At 37.8% G+C, this 24,153-nt stretch overlaps 1 protein-coding gene across 2 annotated transcripts; it reads right to left on the bottom strand.

Moving 5' to 3' along the window:
• Positions 1-217: 217 nt before the first annotated feature.
• On the bottom strand, positions 218-23,673 carry LOC118528235 (flavin-containing monooxygenase 3). Of its 2 annotated transcripts, none has more exons than XM_036080523.2 (9): positions 23,365-23,673; positions 22,102-22,239; positions 14,419-14,607; positions 10,972-11,134; positions 10,595-10,737; positions 7,261-7,460; positions 3,919-4,274; positions 1,609-1,681; positions 218-892 (listed from the first exon to the last, which is right to left on the bottom strand). In XM_036080523.2, exons 2-9 carry the CDS (start codon positions 22,231-22,233, stop codon positions 550-552), a joined length of 1,599 nt encoding a protein of 532 aa, XP_035936416.2. In that variant the 5' UTR covers positions 22,234-22,239; positions 23,365-23,673; the 3' UTR covers positions 218-549. The 2 variants fall into 2 exon arrangements, with proteins under 2 accessions (XP_035936416.2, XP_077934070.1); XM_078077944.1 differs by lacking the exon at positions 23,365-23,673 and adding an exon at positions 22,343-23,201.
• Between the last annotated feature and the right edge of the window lie 480 nt (positions 23,674-24,153).

Raw genomic sequence — 24,153 nt, 5'->3', positions numbered from 1 at the left:
TAAGAATATAGATATGCTAATTTACTTCTTGTTAGCATTCATTATAGACCAGGTCTCCATGGCTCCAGGTCTTTTTGGCCAGGGATCAGGATGCATTGCCTGGGGAATTTGGTATAAACAAAAATAGAATTAATAGCCAAATTCTCTACTTGATCCTCCTGCAAATGGTTTGCAGGGGTGGCTGGAGAATATCATAACTATTCCGCTGAATTTGCTCTTTGTTTAGATTGAAGTATGTAATTCAAACCTTGATTGAAGGAAAAAAGGAATCACATCAAAACGTTTTAGGAGACGGTTGAGGTTAGAGTTGAAGAGCATAATTCTGATGATGAAATGTTAGTGGAAACCTAAAGAGAAATGATTAGTGCTCCCTTTAGATTATCACATGATTCTTAAAGAGGCTTATTTAAAAGCCTGGAAATAGTACAGTTTTACTGACTAATGCCTGCTGAATAAGAAAGTAGGAGGTGTGAAATTCTTAATTTTTAACTAGAAAAGTTCCTTCCTGGGTATTGTCAGTAACTTTCAGAAGCCTGGGGGGAATGATAATTAGATCAATGCAAAGAAAACAGCAATGAACAGAACAGGGAGAACGAAGAGCCTGACCCAACGGCAAAGCAAGCAAGGCTTCTGAGGGTTCCCGACAGCTCTTGTCTTCGTGGGTTTCAGGGTCCGGTCCCACTGGGTCAGGATGGCATTTCTGGCTCCTGGCCACTTCCCTGGGCCTACCAGCCTAAACTGGTATGGGCTACAAGGGCCAAAGAAAACCTCCACGGCCAATTTGGGATCTGTGAGAAACAGCCATGGGATGTTGGGCTTTGCCCCAATGAAGGAGGCAAGTTCATCCATATAAGTAATATAATCCGTCTGTACGGTCTTGCTGGTGCCAAACCTAGAGGTGGGAAGAGGAAACAGCACTGTGGATACTGAAGCTCTGTGTACGTGTCTTATAGGAACAAGAACAGGGAAAATGCCTCACAGCTTTTTATCAGAGGGAATCAACGTCAATCCTTTGTGTTGGTAAGGGGACCTTGCTTATTTATTCTGCACTTTGTAGCTTTTTCCAAGAGACCTGAATACTGATCTCATCTGGACATTCCCCAGTACTGCTCAGCAGCTGAGAAAGGCGTTTCCATCCCCATTCACATGTGGAAATTGTTTCTTACTCATGAAGTTCGTTCATGGCCACTGAGCTAATTAGTGACAGATGTAGGACTAGAGCTCTGTTCTCCTGACTATTCTCATCTGCTGAGTCATGTTTCTTAGAGCCATCTGTTTTGAGGCATCATTTGTACCTTAGAGGATTCATAGGCTGGAAAATAGAAGTCCACATTCATGCACTCCCAAACTCCTCTGATTTCCAATCCTTTCTGGGTCTTCTTTCTGTCATATATTGCAAGAGTCATGGAGGGATGAAACAGGACTGAGTCCTGTGTCAGGTGCAAAGTAAATCCTCCATAAATACTTGTTGAATGGATGAACTTAGCTCATAGCTGTCACCCTAATGACTTCACTCTGGACCATTTAAGACTAAAATAGTTAGAAGTATTCATGGATTCTGATTTTTCTATGGAAACCCTAGACCCTCTTTACAATAGGTGCTCTTACCATTTGAGCTTTTTCCCCCTTTTTTTATCAATATCATCCATCATGTCTGTTACAGAAGGCAAAGTGCAAGTTCCTAAAAAAAAAAAAAATGGGAAAGACATGATAATAGTTAAATAAGTCTGGCATAAGATCAGCCTGCAATTTTTCCTTCTTAATAATGATTTATGTATCACATTAGTATTTCCATTTTTGGGGGGTCATTGCCTAGTAAAATAAAATCTTGAGCAAATCAACAGGTGGTCATTTTGAGACAAACATACAAGTCATTTCCAGTTTTCTCAGAATTGAAATGCGACATAATTAAAAACCAGGAACCAAATAGCTCTTTATCTTTGTATGTTTGTTCTTAAACCAGTTAGTAGATGTTTAAAATTAGTTTTAAGGATTATATTCTAGTCCCTCAGCTGTATTTTTAAAATGTTATCTAATAGTTTATAGCCAAAGGTATATCGGCATTTCTTTTCTAGATTTAAGGAAAAAAACTTCATAGGAAATTATCCTGCTTTGTCAGAAAAAGGAATTTCCAACACATAAGATGCAGAATCTAGTCAAGTCCCAACTGTTCCTCTGAAGAGCCAACACTTTCTGGATGAGACTGAAGATATGAACTGTGCACAGGTCACTGAGGATTTGGGGGAGCCCCAAGAGACCAGATCCAGGTTGGGACTGTTCGGGATTGCAGGCTCATTCTGGAATAGGTATACAGACTTCTCTGAAACCCATGCCAAAACATGCTTTTGTGCCCAGAGATACTTGAAATTTAGGGTGGTTTCTTTGGCAAATTTGGGACCACCTAGAACAAGACTAGAAATCCCAGATCTGATTGCTCAAGACATACAATGATTGTCTAACTCCCTGTTCCTGCAATTCTTGCAGGCAGGGTCACCTGAACAGCCTTTGTCGGCATGGCCTTTTTCCAAACCTTGGAACTTGTCCTGTCCCTGGGCAGAAAGAGAGATCAAGAAGGAAGTGATTATGCTCACTAGCCCACCAGCTACTACCATTGGGTTGCCTGTAGCTGGCCCCTCTGGCCTGGTATTTGGATTCCCCAAATTGGATTATTTGCCTTATCACTCATTTCCCCTAAGGCTGAGTCTTTGCCTTGTATATCAATTCTCTATTGATTGGGTCTCTGCACTGTCTCCTTTCTTCAGAGCCCAGGTTACAACTTATCCTAACAGAGTAGGTGTCCGACCCTCTAATGCCAGTCTCCCTGAGCCTGAACCCTAAATTCACTTCTTTCTGAGTGGGGTTTCATGCCACCATCTTCCTGGCTGTTTCTCCATGGAGCAACACAACTCTGCCTTGGAGGAAAGAGTGAAGGAGATTTAAAGGGATCACTGATATATGCGACTGTTATCATGTTGATGACAGCCTGGTGGTGAAAGGTGTCTCGGTATACATAGTGGCAGTTTGCAACCTCCTGTATAAAAGAATATTTAAATCCCAGCAAATCAGGTAGGACCAGTTATATATGGCTTCAAAGGAAATAGACCTGTTAAGCAACCTTTTCCAGAAATTTTATACCTCTAGGACTAAACAAACTTTGTACATTAAACTTTGACATCTTTTTTGTTCTATAACCATGGACTTTTGGTCTTATGATCTGAATCTTTACACAACTGCATTCGAATCTTAATATGAATCTGAGCCTCGTAACTTCTGTTGGAGGATGCTGCCCGTTTTCCTTGCCTGACCCCAGTCGAATTTGTTGTTGTTGTTATTATTTTTTTTTAATACAGGAACTTAGTATTCCTCTACCTTAGAGACTGATCATCTACTACACCTAATATTTTCTGCTTCTAATGATCCACTACTTGTTCTTATCTGACACATGACAGGGAAGAAGATTGAGCAGAAAAGACACTGCCTTTCCAGCAATCATAATTTTTTCCATGACTGTGCATATTTGAAGTTGGCTGGATATTGGCTTGGAAACACCTTCTCTTATTAACCTTTCAAACAAGGTCATTCTATTGAGTTTTGAAATCACAATTTTATAAAATTGTAATGCATTTAAGACCAGAAGCTCCAGTGTTCTCAAGTTTAATAAAAGTTAACAGCTCTAAGGAGTTATAAATCACAAAATACTTCTTGAATAATATCTTGTACTATTGCATATGATAATCCAACGTGATATATTTTTAAATGCTTATAAAAGATAGTACCAAAAATACAGAATTATAGATTCCAAACTGGATGGGACCTAGGATTTTCCCCTTGTTATTAAGATTATTGTTTTCACAAAGACTCAGAGGCATTCTTATTGGCATCCCTCTTCCCCATCAACGACCTTCTTAGTCTACTCACCTTTTATTACCCGTACTGCCCAGCGGGCTTGCAGGTCAACTGTGGGAATGGTAGCCCCAAGGGACTGGACAAAACCAATCACTGCCATGGTTGGCTTCTCCAGTTTAGGAGGGAAAATGCCTTTAAACAAGATGACCTCATTGTTTTTGCTCTTAATGATGGACTCATCAAGGAAGGGGTAGTCATAACTATAGCCTGTTGCAAAAATGACACAATCGATGGCCTCAAACACCGTCCCATCCTCAAAAATGGCTGAAGTCTCAGTGAATTCTCTCACATTAGGCTTAATGGACAACGTGCCGCACAGAATGCAAGCTGGGAGCTCATCATTAAACACAGGTTCTTTCCTCAGGGCTCTGTATGGAAAATAAAGAAAACCAATAGAACAGTAATATTTTCTCTTTGTTTTATTGCTCCATAATAATTAATTAATAATAAATTCATAAGGAAGGAGAAAACTACCCAAGCTTTTTTCCTTGTGCCATGGAGTATCACCAATATGGTTGAAGAACAAAACTGAAGTAAGGCAATATTGTGAAATAAGACAAGTTGCCTTTTGCTGATCCTTTCTCTATTTCCTGTGATCTTTCTCTTCTCTTCCACAGAGCTCCAAATCCCAGAATCAGCACCCAGGCCCTATCCCCTGTTAAAGCTGTATCAGGAAAGATCTTAAATCAGAGTACCTGGGTATTTGGATTTTTTTTCTTCAGTTCTTATTAACTGTGAACCTTGATCAAATTAAAGCTTCTTAATTTCTCTTGCTTCATCTTTCTCATCTGGAGTCACAATAACTGTTACGCCCATCTTGGGTCATTGGGAGACCAAAATAATACAAAGATCTAGGCTGAGCTCTCTGATAGGGGTGGGGTATGAGCCCCTTGCAGACAAAGGCACAAGTCAGGTGAGGGAGGGAGTTCCAGGAATTTATACAGGCCAGAAGAAGGAGGGAGCTAGTTTGAATCTTTGGTCAGTGGAAGTCTGAAAAGGAGAGCTTTTGATTATTTTTTGTTCAGCACTATCTTTAATGAGTGCAGATAAATCTGAACTTTGGGGTGAATGTGAATAACACTGAAGGAAAAGGCTTTGCTCTTATATTACTATGGGAGCGGTGAGAGAAAGCCACAGGGAGAGTCTACTGGGGAAGAAACTGAGTCAGACAATGAGATGGGTTGGAATCTGGTTAGAAAAAGGCTGGATTCAACTGTGAGAATTACCTGCCATTTATCTTAAACCCACTGCCATCAGGCTGATGACCCCATTGCCACCTTGAAACTGCTCTTGTTAAGGCCACCAGGATCCTCAAACTGCGGATCCAATGATCCACTGTCACTTCTCAGCAGTGTTTAACACAGTTGATGGTTTCCTCCTTCTTGAAACACTGTCTTCATTTTGCTTTCAGGTCATCACCTCTCTCTCTCTCTCTCTCTCTCTCTCTCTCGATTCCTTTCCTACCCACCTGCTATTCTTTCTTTGTCTCCTGCTGAATTCTCCTCCTCTTCCTGACCTCTGAACAATGACATGCCCCAGGATGTCAGCCCTCAGACCTTTTGTCTCTTCATCTACATTCATTCTTTAAGGGATGTCATCTGGTTTCATTTCTTAAAGTACTATCTATATTCTGTTGAATCCACATTTTTAACCTATGGTTTCAATTTCCCTACTGTCTTGTGTATTCCTAGGCTGCTCAACATTCTTCTACAATGATGACTAATTGGCATTTCAACTTTGATATATTTAAAACTAAACTTCGCTCCTCCTGTGGTCTTCCACATCCCAGTAACTGTCAACTCCATCCTTGCATCTTTGCTCAGATCAAAAGTCTGGAAGGCATCCCTGACTCCTTTCTTGTTTTCACATCTGTTTTCCAATCTAACAGAAAATCCTAGTTGGGTTTACCTTTAAAATATATCCCCAATCTGACCACTTCTGAGCACTTGCTGCTAACAATCATAGTCCAAGTCACCAACTTCTGTCATCTGGGTTTTTGACAATAGCCTCTTACCTAGTCTTTTCACTTCCTTCCTTGACCTATCCTTATACACTGAATGATGACCACAACGTAAGAGTGATTTCTTCAGATTAACTTGGATCTAGTCCCTGGCTTTCTCAGATGCCTGCTCTGGCTTCCTATTGCGTTCAAAGTAGAAGCCAGAGTCTTATGAGGGCTTACAAGGCCCAATGCCATCTGGCCATTTTGATGTCTTTTTGTTTCATCTCCCCATCCCTTTTTCCCCAGGGAGAGCAGGCCATTGAACATTCCAGTCATGGCCCTGAAGAGGCCCTGAAGAGGCAATGTCTTAACCATTTCCTCTGGGATATTTTCCCCAAACATCTGCCTGGCTCATTTCCTCAGCTCCTTCAGGAATTTGCTTAAAAGTCTCTTTCTCAGTAAGGCCTCCTCTGGGGATGCTAGCAGCACTCCCCATTACCTCTGCCTGCTTTGTTCTTTTCTCCATAGTACACATCAGCATATGATCTTCTGCCATTTGTCTCCTGTCTGTTTCCCCCTACTAGAAAGTAAGCTCATGAGGACAGGGATTTTGTGTGTTTTGTTCATAGCTGTATTCACAGGGCTTAACATAAGACCTAACACATAATAAATGCTTAATAAATATTTGTTGAGTAAGTTAACTTTGATGTAAACAGTTTATAATTTGGATTATTCACCACACATCAAAGTAATTTCTTATGTGTCTGAGGGATATGTCTAGGGGCATATTATAGGAGAGAGTGAGGAGGAGGCTGAAGATGCAGGTGTTGCAGCCACATTTCAGTTAAGGGCAGGTGATGAGAGCATAGCACAGGGAAAGTCCTGCTTTGCTTAACTGAATTTTGCCATGAAGTGAGAGGCAGTAGAGCAAGGTGGTTAAGAGTGAGGGGCTCTGGAGTCAGCAGATCTGGGCTTATTTTGAATATTGCCTCTCCCTCTGGCTACGGGACTTTGGTAAAGTTATTCACTACATTGAACCTCAGTTTTCTCATCTTTAAAATGGGGATTATAATAGAGACCTCCTCATAGTTGTTGTGAGGATAAAATGAGATGATGCATGTCAGAGCCTTGCTGAGTCCTATTAAGTGCTTAAAACATGTTAACTATTATTATCCTTGCTTGAGGGACTAATTCCTGATTCATGATATAACTTTCCAGCTGTACAAATCTGGCAAGGAGGATTGTGAAACAGGAAATCACTCTGAATGTTTGCAGTTCTTCATCCTCTGAAATGTGAGACGTGGTTATTTCACTAATATTATTTTGATTGGTTTGGGAGTTACAACACACACTGTGAGCTGTTGACACTGAAATAAAAGTTAACAGGCATATCATATTTAACTCTGCATTACCTGTTTAAAGGCATCAAGCCATAGTTCTCATGCTTGAATCTTGCATTCATTTGCTTTATGTACCACCAGTCAGAGATGGCTGTCGGCAAGTTGTTCTTGAGGAAGGTTTCAAATCGAGTGATAAACAACATGTCCCATGGATAGCCATCATCCCAGACCCGGCTCATCACCCAGGAGCCACTTCTGGAACTAATCATGACCTTAAAAAAACAGCAATTTAACCATTAGTGACTATTTGTAGTGGGTACTGTGGTATGTCCCTCAGACCTGACTTTTGGAGTGGAGTTATTACAGTAGCTACTGGGGGTGTTACCAGAGGCAGCCCTCAGCTGTCAGTCCTCTTTGAGAGTTGCTTTGGTTGAAAAGGGGGGAGGGGGTCTTACCCAAAGTCTTATTCTCTTTCTGGATTCCCTGCCTTCAGTGTCTGTTTGATGCAGGGATATAAAGGTCCAAACTCTCACCCCAACTTGGGACAATTCAGAAGGATAGCTTTGGAGTAAGGTGGAGGGAAACTTCCTTCCCTTTCCTCAGAGGTATTCATCCAGAGAGCTCTCCCAAATAAACTTCCTACACTCCAGTCTACATCTTAGGACCAACAACCCTGCCATCTTCTCTGGGGCAGGTGACCAATAACTGAATTCTCATCACATTTTCTCTAGCACTTATCTGATGATCATTGTTTACAATCAAGCAATTATGACCCCAAAATAGGCATTTTGACTTAACTGCTTTTCCCCACCCCAAAAGAAGGCAAGAAATTTGGCATCAGAGAACCATAGGCTCAAATCATGGCTCTGCTACTTACTGATTATGTGATTTGGAGAAAATTCCTTTAACTTCTCTAATACTCAGTTCCCTTATTCATAAAATGGAGATAATAAGTATCTGCCACATCAAATCTGTGTGTGAGTTCATGCAGTGTGCTTACCATGAAATAGGACCACCATTGCCTGACATGGAGAATGTGTTCCTTAACTCCCCTTCTATCATGATAATCCCTAACTGTGTAGGTTTTCAGGCATTTTTTAAAAGAATTTTTATATATAATGCCATTGCAAAGTATTTTTTATAAGGGAAGCCAAGCAAAGAAGGAGAGACTGGAGGATCAATCTGTTGAGAGCTTATGAAATTGGTCTTTCTTTCCTCTAATTTATCATATATACAACTAATGGATGAATCTTATCTTAATACTATGTCTTGATCATATCTTTCCTTAGCTCAAGATGCTGAAGTGATTTACCATTATTTATAAAGAAATTTAAATTCTTTAGCCTGTCATTCAATTCCTTAAACAATACGACATAACCTGACTCCAATCTTTCTTTCCTCTCTCAATTCCTATAGTTACTCCGTTCCTTGAAATCAGATCTGGTGTTCAGTCCTCTAACACTTCATTAATTTCCTCTATGACTTTCAAGAAGACAATTGACATTTCTAGTCCTCAGTTATCTTTTCTGTAAAATGGGCATAATAAAACCTGGTCTGCTTTCTTTCCACAATCAAAGGAGCACATTTATATGCAGGCACTGGAGTACCATAATGCATTACACAAACTTTTATTGTTATATATCTCCATTCCAACAAGAAGAACCACAATAGTGAAATATGCTGTACTCACTCCTGTCTCCATCCCTTCGCATATGTCATTCTCCCTTCCAAAACACCCTTTGACACCTCTTCAACCATATGATTCATAAATATCCTTCAAGGACTGGTTCAGGTCTATCTTCTTTGTGAGGCCTGCAGTTCCATAATCAGAGCATTTAGTTCTTGAATCACCTGTGCATCCTTTATTCCAGTGGCAGCTCTTGTACTGTTAAGAGTTTCTACTTAATTCTTGAGGTTATGTTTAATTTATATTATATCAATGTATTATTTTCCCAAGTAGATTTTACATTCCTTGGACTTCTTTGTGTCTCTATACTTTTAGTATAGTGCTTTGAACAGGTAAACAGGAATATATTTTTATACCATTTGTCCTGTCATGATCTCCTTGCTTCACTGGTTGTAAAACCATCATTTAAAATGGACCTATGTTGGGGATACCCAGTGTGACATTAGTAGGCATAGCCTCTAGAGATAAAATTCCTGTCTGTGGGCTTCTGGGCAGTCAGTCCCTAAAGAATCTTCCAAAGCTAGTAGGTGGCATTTGTTCAAACTCCTTCTCATCCCCTTATGGGCCCTATTTGATCTCTTCTCTGTTTCCTCTCCAACTTCTCCTCATACCATTCTTTTCCAGACCCAATGCACTGCAGTGAAGGGGTCTTTTCTCAGTTTCTTGAGACTCTAAACTTCTTCCTGCTTCAAGACCTACTTCCTGGAGTCCTCTTCTGACACTGAACCCTTTTCTCAACTTTTAGCTCTCAGCTTAAATGTCATCAGCTGGAAAGGGCCTTCCTCACTTCTTTGTCTAAGGCAGGTTACCCTTATTATCTATTCTTACAGCATGCTTTTTCTTTTTTTTACTAGCACTTTTCACAATTTTCACATTATTTGGGCATTTACTTGTTTAATACCTATTTGCTACACTAGACTCTGAGTTCAGGGTGGGCATCATGTCTGTTTTGCTCTCCACTTTTTCTCCAGCACCCAAGCCAGTGCTTGGCACATAGTGGGCTCTCAACAAATAACTATGGGATGACCGTATGCATGAATGAATGAATATAGAACTCTATGTTGATGAAATCATATTTAAATGCTTTAACTCCTTACCAAGCTCAACAAGTAGGTTCTATTTTTATCTGTTTTATTTATCTTTATGAGAAAACTGACACTCAGAGGGATTGATGGACTTAAGAGTGTCAGAGTCATAATCTTAACCCTAAATCCATACTAGTTTTGGAGGAATTGATCAGACATGTTAGACACCAAATGTCCCGAAGAAGATTGTTGAATAACATCACTCCTTGCTGATATTCTGCTTTTGTCATACCAAACTATTTAAAACTTCACCTATTGGGGTGCCTGGGTGGCTCAATCAGTTGGACTCTTGATTTTGGTTCAGGCCATGATCTCAGGGTGGTGGGATCCAGCCCTGCATGGGGCTCCCTGCTCAGCAGGGAGTCTGCTTGAGATTCTCTACCTTTCCCTCTGCCCCACCCCCCTGCTTGCACACACTCTCTCTCTCAAATAAATAAATAAATCTAAAAACAAAACAAAACAAAACAACCCTCCCCTGTTATGGAGGGAACCTGAGATGTATGAAACACTACTTAGTCTTCCTGTCAAGAACCCGGCACACTACTACCCCTTCCCTAGTTTCTTATCACACCTTTCAAATGGTAACTGTCTCTGTTCCTTTAAAGATAGTTTCTGAGTATCTGAGAAACGGTACCTGTTCAGCTGTGTGGCTGAGTTCTGTGGCAATATCACAGCCTGAATTCCCCAGGCCCAACACCAGGACTCGCTTCCCCTTGAATATTCCTGGTTCCTTATATTCTTGGCTGTGAAAGCATTTGCCTTTAAAAAGTTTTAGTCCTGAGTGAAAAGTGGGAAACATAAGAATCATTTGGTTTCCATTTAAAAAACTGCTGTAAAAGACTTGTGGGTGAATGTAGTCACAATAATATGGAACTTTAACACTCCAGGTATATTACATATAATAGAAGCATGTTTTAATTCAATCTGTACTTTTATATATATATAAAAAGACATTATCAAGATATTCATTCATGCCAGATGTGTAGATGGCAGACGAAATTTCAGCCTTACCTGGAAAGGACTCTTTTGGTAGGTTGGGGTACACATGGTGTCCAGAACAAATCAATACAGCATCAAAGATAGCTGATTCTTTTTTACCATTCCTTTCAGTGGTAACATCCCATTGGCCGGTGATTGAGAAATCAGGATGTTTATTTATACCAGATACAAGTGTCTAAAAGAAATATAGACAGATAGCCTTCTCTATGCTAACAGGTAGATTTGGCACCAACTTGATCAAATAGTATTGAAAAAAATCCTTAACAGTGGCTTAGGAAAAATACTTAATCCATTATTAAGATACATATTATGGGTGCACCTGGGTGGCTCAGTCAGTTAAGCGTCTGCCTTTGGCTCAGGTCATGATCCTGGAATTCCGGGATTGGGCTCCCTGCTCCCCTGGGAGTCTGCTTCTCCCTCTGCCCCTTACCTGGCTCATGCTCTCTTTCTCTCTCTCACTGTCTCTCTCTCAAATAAATAATAAATAAAATCTTTAAAAAAAACTTAAAAAAGATACATATTTGAATTCAACACTCAAAAATCAAAACATTAAATGGTAAATATATATATATTATGATTTTATTTTATTATTTTAGAGAGAGAGAGAGAGAGAGAGCATGAGCCGGCTGTGGGGCTCAATCCCAGGACTGTGAGATCATGACCTGAGCTGAAGGCATATGCTTAACCGACTGAGCCCCCCAGGTGCCCAGGTAAATATATATATTTATCCTTACATGGCTTCTTGGGCATAGCCAGTATGTTTTGGACTGAGTGACTCCCCTCTTGGAGATATGACTGTGAATTCAATCATAGTTTACAAATAGCATGTACCACAGGTACTAAGTAATCTGGTGGCCAATCATTTTTGTAGTAACAACTACTTCTTAACATACCTCTTTAGCTATTTTATTTTTCAATATTATTGTCTTAAAATGAGAGATATTGTCTATATTCAGAGAATGAGTTCTCAAATTTAGTGTGCATAAGGATTACCTGGAAAGCTTGTTAAAGTACGGATTCCAAGGCCACAGTTCCAGATATTCTGAGTCAGTAGGTCTGGCATAGGACATGAAAACTTGAATTTCTAATGAGCTCCCAGGAGATGTGATGATATTTGGCCCATATACTGAGTAGCACTGGATTAGACTATCAATAAATATTTATTCACAGCTGAACAGCTGCCTGTTGGTTGGTGTGCTCCCTCGTCAAAAATATTTTTTCAATTCTTCTGATTATATTTGGAAGAGAACCTCTATTTGGTATGAATTGTTCTTATAAACTTTATTATGTATAGTATTTCATACATATTAAACAATACATGTACACATATCTGTATAATGCTTGTTACTTATGAAATATAATAAAACAAGCACTATGAATCCATAAAATCTTGCATATCATTTATTTAGAATAACTCTGGGATTATGCATTTATTTATGCTATGGTAAATGGTTCCTTTTTGGATTATAGTTTGTTTTTTTGCTGCTGGCATACAGGAATGCAATTGATTTTTATATCTTGATCTTATATACTACCATCTTGCCTAACGTTTTTATATTAATTGTTATTAAATCTAGTAATTTGTCTCTAGATTCTTCTGGGTTTTCCATGCAGAAAGTCACATCATCTGTGATGGATGTTACTTTTTTCCTAGTTGTCATTCCTTTTATTTTTATTTATTTATTTATTTATTTATTTATTTATTTATTTATTCCTTTTTATTTATTTTTCTTTACTTAAACTGTCCCTTAAATTTCTTGAGACTATTGAAAAGAAGCAGTAATAATAGGGATCCTTGTCTTGTTCTGGATTTTTAAGGAAATGATTCTAACTCTGCACTCTTTAGAACAGCACTGTCCAGTAGCAATATAATATGAGCAACATATGTAACTTAAAATTTTCTAGTAGTCACATTAAAAATAGAAAAAATGTATAATTTAACCCAATCCGTCTGATATATCATTGCTTTAACAAGTAACGAAAATAAACATCATTAATAGGTATAGTATATTCTTTTTCATAATAAGACTTTGAGATAAAGTGTGTACTTTATGCTTACAGCACATCTCAATTTTTGGCTAGTGACTACCATATTGAGCAATGCAGATTTAAGATAATATTTATATGTTTCTATGGATCAAAAAAATTCCTTTCTAATTTTAGTCTAGTGAGTTTCTTTTCTTTTTTTTTCTTTGCTTTTCTTTGTCTTTCTTTTAGGTAGAAATGGATGTTAAATTTTATTTAATGCCTTTTCAGATTTGGTAAATGCATTGTTTTCTTCCTGTGACAGGATTTTGCACTGAATTACATATTTATATTTCATGACATTAAAATATTCTGTATCTTTAGCTCAAACTCAACTCAATGAAGACAGTTAATTTTTAAAAAATATTTTGTTAGATTCAGTTTTGAAGTTTTTCTACTAGTTTTTATGAGGGAAATATGTCTATAATTTTCCTATTTCTTATTATTTTTGTTTGCTTTTAATGTCAAGGTTCTAATGTCATAGAATAAGTTTGGAAGTCATACTTTATTTTTTAGTCTCTGGAGTTTATAAAGTATTGAAATATTTTTCTTGTTGCAAATTTGGAATTACCTATGGAATCTTTTCTTAATGGGAAAAATTTTAGTTTCTGAGTCAAAAGAACTCTAAGTTATCAAAGGACTATTCAGGCTTTCTACTTCTTTTTGTGTGCGTTTTGGCAAGTTCAAAAAAAAGATTTTAAATTTAACCAATTTAAACATTATTTGGCAAACACTTTTATAGTATTCTTGTTACATTTTTTTATTTCATCCACATCAGTTTTACCCATTTTTAAATTTCTAGTATTATTTATTTGTATCTTTGTTTCTTTTCCTCAAACTGTCAGCTACTCATCTTTTTTTTTTTTTGGTTTTTCAAAGGATGAACTTTCTATCTTCTTAATATGCTTTTTTATTTCATTAATTTCTTTTTATTATCTTGTTCATTCTATGTTCTTTTGGGTTTATTCTACTTTTCTTAATTTCTTCATCTTGTTAGTTTTGGAAACTTTCTTATTTTCTAAATAAGTATTTAAGTTTATAATTCTCAGGAAAGTTTTGGTCTTTCTGCTTCCCACAAATATTGATATGTAGAATTTAAGTTATCATTCAGATTTAAATATCAAAATTTCCATCGCAATTTCTTCTTTGAGCCATAAGTTGTTCAGAAAAAAAGAGTTTTGAATTTTGAAATTCATGGCTATTTTACTTATTTATTTTTTATTGATTTCTAAGTTAATGGCATTTTGGTCTAAGAACTGTATGTGGTATTTTGTAAATTTCCAATTATTCTTTAAATCTAGGGTCAAGGAGGCCACACTGTTAAAAATGTTGATAAATAAGGAAGAAATACTGAAAGGAATAAATAAGAATCTTCTAATAAATATAGAATTCTTCACAATGTTGCCTCAAACTAATCTTTTGACAGCATCTTACCTTAAATTGTATGTATTTCAGGAGGTTCTTTTCTTTGCAAAATGCAGTGATATATTCCTGGACCTTGCTGTTGTGCATAAAGTTGGGGAAGTCATCAGGATATGGGAAGTCTGGGAAACACATCATTTCTTTGGAAGAGTTGGTAAAGACAGACTGGTAAATGCTAGCTCTGCCTTCCTCTGCATGGTCCTGTAAATGTATAGTTTGAAATGGAAGAGAGTTTGTAAATATGTACACTTACCATGGTCAGTGCCAGTTCCAAATAATTATCACTCACCTTTACCCATAATGAAATTCAGTAAGATGAGGAATAAATTAACTTTACTTAAACAATTTGATGCTAATCAAAGGACCTTAGAATATGGAAGAATATATCTTTCTTAACATCTTTTCAAAGGGAAATAAATTTTGAATTTCATTATGTCATTTTAAGAATATATAACTAGAATTAAAGAAAGAAAATTCTGATATATGTTATCATATGGATTAACTTTGAGGACATTATGCTAACTGAAATGTGCCAGTCACAAAAGGATAAATACTATAAGATTCCACTTATATGAGATACCCAGAATTATCAAATTCATAGAGACAGAAAGAATGGTGGTTGCTTGGGGCTAGGAAGAAGGAGGAATGGAGAGTTATTGTTTAATTGGCAGAGTTTTAGTTTGGGAAGATTAAAAAACATTCTGAACATGGATGATGGTATGATTGTACAACAATGTGCATAAGCTTAATGCCATAGAACTGTACACTTTAAAATGATTAAATGGTAAATATTTATTGTGCTATGTTTGCCGCAATAAAAAAAAATCTCCTTTAACATATCATGAGGTAGTTCTGGTGAATTAGACTATAATATTTTCTTATGTACCTAGGGCAGAGAAAACTTAGGTTATGTTTATAATAGTGTTTTTCAAATGTTTTTGACCACAACCTATAGTTAGAAATATATTTTACATTGCAACACACACACAAAAGTTTTATGAATAAATCATATCTAACTACTTGAGTTGTATTCTGAGATTTTCTATCCATTCCATTTAAAATTCAGATTGATTCATTAATTTATTTCATAGCACACCAATAGGTCATAATTTCTAGTTTGAAAACTAGTGGTTTAAAGGAAATGAAGGGTGAAGTTTGGAGGATTGGGTGGGAGAAAGGGGAATAGAGACAGGAAAGACGGTGATGGTAAATCACCTAGGTCTTAAAGTTTATTTTGGGGGCTGAAATTTCAACATCAACATACCTCATATAAAATTGAGGGGAACACTGAGGGCAGAGGGGCTTCTGTTTTTAGATTTGAGATTTTGGTAAGATATCACTTATCTTAAAGACTCCCCCTGGACCAACCTAGGTAGGGGGAGGTTGACACAGAAGAGTCAAGTAGCAGTGATTAGGAAGAGGTAGGATCTTAGTTTAGCTCTCTTGAACCCATTCAGTTTGAGCAAAACAAGGAGTTCCCACTTGCTCCCAGCAGGGATGAAGAAATTATTTGAGACTTGTAGCAGATAGTCTACCAGAGAGTTGCTATGGAGGGGGCTAAGTGGTATTTTAGGAGAGAGCTGTAGAGTGGGCTACTTGGTTCAGGAACTCAATGGGAAAACTGGATCTTGGGGAGGTTCATCTGATATGCTCATAGGAGCAAGTGAGATCTAATCAGCAAGGTCCATTGGCCTCTAACTAAGCTAAGAGAGGACAGTCTCCAAGTTCATCATCTGCTGTCTTCAATTTAAGATTTCTAAAGGATGAGCATGAATGATAAGCAAACAAAAAGGGACACCAAGAGACTAGAGGGGCCAGACAACAGTCCCAGGATGTGTGTTTGAATTTGAGAAACTTTGGCTTTCCTCCACCCCAAGGTCACATAAGTCCTTTTTCTCCATAAGTCCAGATACAATCTTGGAAAAATTTAGGGGTTGGGGGGATCTGAAAGACTGAGCATTGATCCAAAAGAGACTTGGAGATTAAGCTATGCCAACTGGGGGTACTTGTCTTAGAATGCTTTTATGCTTCTCCCTGTGTAATTTTGGATATTTGTCTGTTGTCTTATTTGTGCTAGACATAAAAAGTGACCTAAGCATTAGTAGTCTAGTATGTACTTATGGATAAAGCATTGCAAAATATCAAGATTACAAGGAGATGAGAGATGAGAGAGGAATCCCCAGTTTGTAGCCAGCAAGGAAACAAAGACCTTAGCCTAACATCAGCAAGAAACTGAATTTAGCCACCACCCTGTATGAACTTGGAAGCAGATTCTTCTCCAGTGCCTCTAGATAAGAGCCCAGCCCAGCCACACCTTGGTTTTGGCCTTGTAAGGCCGTAAGCAGAGAACCCAGCTGAACTATGCTGTGCTTCTGACCTACATAACCGAGAGTAATAAATGGGTGTTGTTATGAGTTGATAAGTTTGCGGTAATTTGTTGTGCAGCAATAGAAAACTAATACAAGGGCAAAGGTAAGGTACTGGAGCAAGTCAAGGTTGGGGAAAATTATGTAATATTACACCAAGGGAAGAGTTTCATAAAATAAAAATGATGCAAACCTTTGAGACAGGTTTGAAATAGTTTTGCAACTTTGGCTGCTCCAGGATAATCAATCTCCCTAGAAATGTTGAGCTGATTGGTCTTCAGTTTTTCTTAGGCCGCCAAAAGGTCCTGATTACCGAGAAAGGAGTTGCAGCATAATTAAATACATCATTTGTGACTTGCTCTTTTTTTTCCCTTAAACTTAATCATGGACATCTTACTGTTTCTACTCAGTGTTATATAGTGCATCTCAGAGCCCATGTTTATAGACTGATTCTTCTAAGTTGATAAGGTAGAAAGTTCATAAGAGAATGGCTACAGGGTCAATAATTGCATTTTTAAATATAAATTTTTTTGGAGGGAGTGGTCAACAAAGAGCCAAACCCTGCTAAATAGAAAGAAGACCTAGGAAAGCCGAAAGCTAAGCCTCAGTCTAATCAAATGGGAATCCAGATCCAATAATGGTATCATAAGACATTCTAGGTCTATAGTCTTTTCTTTCACATGTATAACTTCTCAGAGAACTACTGGAGGATGTGCTCTAATGTACTCTACTAAAAGGAGAGAATAAACTAAATAGTAGGACAATAAGGGCTTCAGAAAACAGGGTTACCCAGGCAACAGCAATGCAGCTTTGACTAGAGAAGGAAGACAAGCAGAAGAACTATCTTTAAGAGACAAGTAAAAGAAAAATTAAGCTGATGGACCAGCCAATGTGTTTAAACATATTGAGAAGAGAATCATAATTCTGTGGGAGAGCTTGGGGAATGAATTAGAGATAGTATTTGTAAGGTTAAACAAAGGATACAAGGCAATTATTAACTCCAGTGAAAACAAAAGTTGTTCAAGGAAGAAAATGTAATCAGAATCCACTAAGTGGCTCAGCAGACCAGTATTTACATGTTTATAGTATACTAAACATGGTGGTTTGTTTAAACAAAAAAGATCCTAAAACTATATGAAGAAGGAGATGAAAAATTTTGTAAATAGGTGTGACTTTTGTTCCATATAATTTAAGGGATTGCTGTTTGTACATAGCATCAGTCAAAACAAATTTTATAGGTGCAGAGGAGGTTACAAGAAATGAGTGAAATGGGACGAAAATGAATATAGTGAAACAGAGAATTTAAATTTAGCTTAGAAGAGGCCAGTTATTACTATGAGTAAGGGGAGTCCAGTGTTGCCTGATTTTCTGATTTTTCAAAAGAAGACAGATCTCTAGATTTTTATGTAAAATATCATGATTTTAAAATATTAAAATCTTAAAAACTGTATAGATAAAATAGATTAGCTGCAGTATAAAAAGAGCCAGTTTGCTAACTCTAAAATATATAAAAATGATTGATTTTTGTCTAGTAGTTTTGTGATTTGTAGCTTTTGATGAGGTTAGAAAGCTTGGTAGAGATGTAATCAACACAGGAGAGACTACACCTTAAAAAACAAATTGATCCAAAGAGTAGAATAAAATCAGGGGAAGTGAACAAAGGGGTGTGTGCCCAGAAAAAAGAGCCTTTATTCATGAAACTTCAGGCCCAAATCCAGACAATTTACTGATGTATTGTTTGGGGATCTCCTGAGAAAGAAAGACATTTCGCTTCAACTTGTGGCCTAGTCCTAAAGTACTTTATTTTCTCAGTGATCAAAGCAGGTGAGGGAAATACATCACTCTGGCTTTAGATCAGTGTTACAAATGACAACCAGAAGGGCATAGGGAGGTGCTACAGGAAACAGCCACAAAAGTTTGAATGATCTGCACCTTATTTTTTCACACTTAAGAAATGTTTGGATACCTCTCAAAGGGGGAAAATGCTGAGAGATGGTAAAATGCTGATTTTAGAAACCAAAGGTAATGAAAATACAAAATTAACAGGATTTTATAATATAATCCCATAATGTGAATTCTAGGCATACAGCTGTAGGCTCCTAGTGGTATTTGAGAAACACAGGAAGTGATGCCATCACCTGCAGTGTGGACCCTCTCACAGAGGTAAAGTAATTAGGAAACTCTGAATAACCAGTGTATTAGTTTCCTGCTTACTGTAATAAGTTACCACAAGCTTGATGGCTTAAAACAGCAGGAATCTATTCTCTAACCATTCCAGAGGCCAGTAGTCAGAAATCAGTATCACTGGTCTGAAATCCAGGTGTTCACAGGGCTGGTGTTCATTCTAGAGGGTCTAGGGGAAAATTCATTTCTTGTCCCTTCCAGCTTCTGGTGGATGCCAGCATTCCTTAGCCTTTTCAGTGGCCAGGCCACCTGCATTCCTTGGCTAATGGCCTCCTCCTTCATCTTGGAGATGGAGGTCAGAGCATAGCATCTTCAAAACTCTCTTTCTGCTGAAGAGATCACATTATCTTTCCCCTTCTATCTCTGGGTGTCAGGCCTCCCTCTGCTTCCCTCTTATAAGCATATATGCTATGGCATTTTTAGCCCACCCAGATAATCCAGAATAATTTCACCATCTCAAGATTCTTAACTTAATCATATCTTAGTTTTCCTTATTAAGAACATTTGCGAGTTCCAGGGATTAGGACCTGGAACCTTTGGGGGGAACCATTGTTCAATTGTTCAGCCTACCGCAGTCCACTGGCCCAGCAAGATTCACATCTACTCCACATGCAAAATACATTCACCCCATCTCATCACCCCAAAGTTTCAATCCATTGCAGCATCAGATCAAGTCCTGAATCTCATCTACACATCATCAGCTCAAAAGTCCCAAATTGTATCACCTAAAATTACTTAAATCAGGAATGGATGAGACTCCGGGTATGATCTATCTGGGCCAAAATGCTTCTCCATCTGTGGACTTGTGAACTAGAAAATAAATTCTCTTCTACTAAAGTACAGCAGTGAGACAGGCATTGGGTACCAGTTACAGATGTTCCCATTCCAAAAGGGAGAGAATGGAAGGAAGAAAAGAGTTAACAGTCCCAATTTTGAAATCTAGTAGGGTAAACATTATTAGGTCTCAAGGCCTAGGAATAATCTTCTGCGTCTCAAGGTGCCAGCTTCTGGGCCTGCAGTTTCATCCTCTGGGGTATTCCATATTTTTCTTGAAGAGAAGCATATGTTTGCAGCTGAAAACATCATCAATCTATGATGCCAGGTTCAAATGTCAAAGTCTTCCTTGAGCAGCAGGAGATGTAGCTGTATTGGCAGCAATGTTTTGCAAAGTTTGAATACGAGGACTGGTTAAGATTCCTCTAGAAATCCTACTAGTTCGATAGGCCACTTATTGCAATGGCACCCAGCAGTTTACCAAGGATTAAGCATTCAGGCTGGAGAGACAGGCCAGCTTGAATCGGGATCTTGTCTTTGTCATTTACTGGCCATTTATCATTTTTTTTCTTTTCTTTTTAAGCTTCAGATTCATTTATAAAAGGGAAAAACTCATACTTACCTTATAGGATTATTGTAAAGATTTAATTAAATGGAAAAAAGGGTTAGGCATATAGAAAGAGCTCACTAAAATAGCCCTGAGAATCAACAGTGTGCTAATCTGAAGCCCTGTCAGCACATTTCAGCAACATATTCTAGGCTCTACAACATCATACAAGATGTTGAGCAGTTTCAAGAATTCTTTACAGCCCAGAAAAATAGTTATATTAATAAGAAGAATTCTCATATCTTTATAATATTTAAAGAGTTGTCTGTCACAGACACTGTCTCCTTAAATGCAATCTTTTTAATTGTGGTATAAAACATATTAATTTTGCACTTGAGGAGGAAATAGTAGCTTAAAAAGGGTTCCTCCTAAATTTGCATATATGTATGGTCTATCAGAAGAAGAAGACAAATGGGGTAGGCTTAACCATGCAGTGTTCCTAAGGTTGGAGACAATGAGGGAGCTGGGGCACAGGCAAGCCCTCACACCTGCCGATGTGGTTGTCAGGCAACAGAGGAAGTGATTTAATGGTTGCATAGAGGCATGTCTGCTGACAGAGTCCTCATTATGAATGCACAGATGAAAGGGCATTGAAGAACTTCAAATCAGTGTATCTTGTTCTTGGTTCCTCCCGTAGCAGTCTCATTAATTATTTGGTTTTTGCAAGGCCAAGCAGCACCTGAAACCTTAAAATCTGTGGTCTTTATTTTTAATTATAGAGGGGGGAAAAGTAACAAGTTTGTTTATAATGTTAATGCTGACAGTGTAAAAAAAATTTCCAAATCCCTGACTGGGGAGGTGGTAGATGAAAACCTTGTTTTATGTACATCTTGCCTAGGGAAAATCAGTAGTAACCACTTCATGTAGTAGTTCATTCTAAGGAAATTTGAAATTGAGATAAGTGTTACAGATAAAATTGGAGAGGAAATGGTGAAAAAACAAAAACAGCAAGGAAACATTAAAATTAGCATAAAATAGATTAACAGAGATAACAGGTGAATTATCACACTCATAAACAGGCTAAATATCCCTGTTAAAGAGATTCAAATTGGGTCAAAAATCAGTCTCTGAACCTGGATGTTCACATTTGTATAAAACAAAGAATAAAGGAGTTTAAAGATAATGAAAACTGTTAAGGTATAGAAATTGAAATAGGGAGCAACATTTTTATCAGAATTTAAGCTATAACAAAGTATAAAACAGTGTAGGATGTAGCATTTAAGAAGCTTTATGTGGTAAATAACATGGCATTCATCTGTAAAATGTTCAATATCTTGATGTGAGTGGTAGTTTTACTGATGTATACATAGTTTTTAAGTGCATTCTAAGTACTTAATAAAGTAATTCTTAATTCAAATACAAAAAAAAATCTGTGGTCTGAATCATTAAGTGGACCTTTGGTAACCTCAACAAAAGAATGGGAACAACCTGTTTTTTAAATGAGTAACTCATGTAGTTACATTACGTAAACCTAACCAATATTTGCCCTTGGACTTTATTCCCAAAAGTTGCTCAATTATTAATGGTTTATCAGGGGTGAATTCTGTACACAGAGACCTTCAAATCTAGCCCACTATCTCATTTACTTTTGAAGTGAGCAAGGAACTTACTTTCCAACTTGCTCCTAATGCTGTGTTTTGTAGATTCCAACCTAAGAGGGATTATAACTGCATGGAAGCTGATTTGGAGGCCTGTGCTCCAACTATGTGTTCTCACATACTTCACACCTCACTTCCTGGTCTGCTGCAGTGATGTCCCACTCACCGAGAATTTCCACAGGCCCCCAATGTCTTCACTCTTCTCAAAGCAGGTGGGCTCCAGCCCCTCTTCCAGACAGCTTCTGATGGAGGCCAAGCCACTGACGCCAGCTCCAATGATGGCTACTCTCTTCCCCATGGTTGCCTGTGCAAAGACCCATGAAAAGAACATTTCTAGCAACAGTATTGCTGAAAAAAAATTTTTTTTTGGTATCATTCTTTGGCTTAATTAGAAACTTTAGGGGCACCTGGGTGGCTCAGTTGGTTAAGTGTCCAACTCGTGATTTTGGCTCAGGTCATGATCTCATGGGTTGTGGGATTGAGCTCTGTGCTCAGCAGGGAGTCTGCTTGAAGTTCTCTCTCTCCTTCCTCTGCCCCTCCCCCCACAGGAGCTTGCCCTCTCTCTCTCTCAAATAAATAAATCTTTAAAAACTTTATTTTTGCACCAAGAAATCAATATTAAAAAATAGATCAGAACTCTTTTTACTAATCTAACTACATTTTGCATTTCTCTGATTTCTAAAGAGAATGTTTTGTTCCAAAAAAAGAAGCACTTTGTTTTTAGTTAACTCCCCCAAATTAAGAGACTGATGGTCTAGCATATATATTTATCTTTTTTTGCTTTTGGCCTTTTGTCATTAATTTTCCACCAGACAGAGTGAACATGAGAAAGAAAAGGAGATTCACAACTAAAACACATATGCACATACCAATACCCACAAACATGTATATATATATGAATGAAGAAACAAATATGTATGAGTGTGTGTGCACCCACACATTTATTTCTTCTTTCTCTTTGACATAAGACTCAATGAGGAACAAGGTCAGGGCATGTCTACATTTCAGTATATCAGGCAATCACCCCATCTCTCCCCTACAATGTTCTTCACCTTCTCAATTAAAAAGAAAAGTCAGGTCTCTTGTCTAAAAAAACTTCTTTCCCCTAGCTGCCACCCCCACTTCCATTCTCTTTTTGAAAAATTAGATTTCCTAATCTTTTCCTGTTTCTGACACTATCTTCAGGCCTTACTGTTACTTCTCTCTCTCTTTTTTTTTTTTTTTAGACAAAATCACATAGATACATAGTGAAATAGACTTGAATGATAAGAATCTTGACCCTTACTTCTCAGGGAAAAAAGATCTAGCTGAATTATATGTCATTCTCATTCTGACCACATTTGGTATGAACTATAGATTCCCTTTTCCATTTACCCATCCCACCCCCCCTCTCAACCCATTATAATATCATCCTTTTCCCCTTTTCTACCTTTTTCTTTATCTTCCCTTCTGTATGTTTAAGTTCTGTCCAAGTCGTTTGGGCAGTTGGGAAGGAAAAATGTTTTCCCTGAACCAGCACTTGATGGAAACTATTGGAAAATGGGAGGAACTGCTTTTATTTATTTTTAATTTTTTTTATTTTGGGGGAGGACCTGCTTTTAAAGGGGAACTCACTTCCCGGTCTTCTCACAAGTGAACCCACACCACCAACTGCCCAGGTGGCTGGACTCTCCCAGTCTCCTGGCTACCTGGTGACTGGTTTCCCTTTAGTCAAGGTAAACATGATCCACTGCTTACACTTCTGGATACTTGGCCTGGGAGTCAGGCAGTTTCTCCCAGATGACTTCGGTTTTCTGCTCTATTTTATTGTGTGTTATTTTGAAGTTTACCTTATTTTACTCAGTCCTAATTTTTGGGGGGATATCTCTTGGTAGCGCCCCTAATACTGTAGAAACCTAGCTGCTTAGTTGAGATATCCCAGCAGTGAAAATGGGTTTTCTACATTCCTTCCTCCTGTTCTCTCCTTTGACTCTTGTGGTCAAAGGCCTGGAATTTGCAAATTGGTATTTCTTTGATTCTGGGGACAGTGTGCCATCATGGAAAAGATCAAATTTAATAAATTGATCCATTAGTACCAGGTAAAATTATGTTGGTGATAAGACTAAATACGGTGCACCTAACTCCCACTCCTGAAATACAGTGTAATTTCTAAAAATCAATTCCCTATCAAGCATATTCTTATATCACTTAAAATCATGACACCTCAATTATTCTACCC

The sequence above is a fragment of the Halichoerus grypus genome, chromosome 7 (assembly GCF_964656455.1).
Source record: "Halichoerus grypus chromosome 7, mHalGry1.hap1.1, whole genome shotgun sequence".
Taxonomy (NCBI): domain Eukaryota; kingdom Metazoa; phylum Chordata; class Mammalia; order Carnivora; family Phocidae; genus Halichoerus; species Halichoerus grypus.
This window is presented reverse-complemented; position numbering and strand designations above follow the sequence as displayed.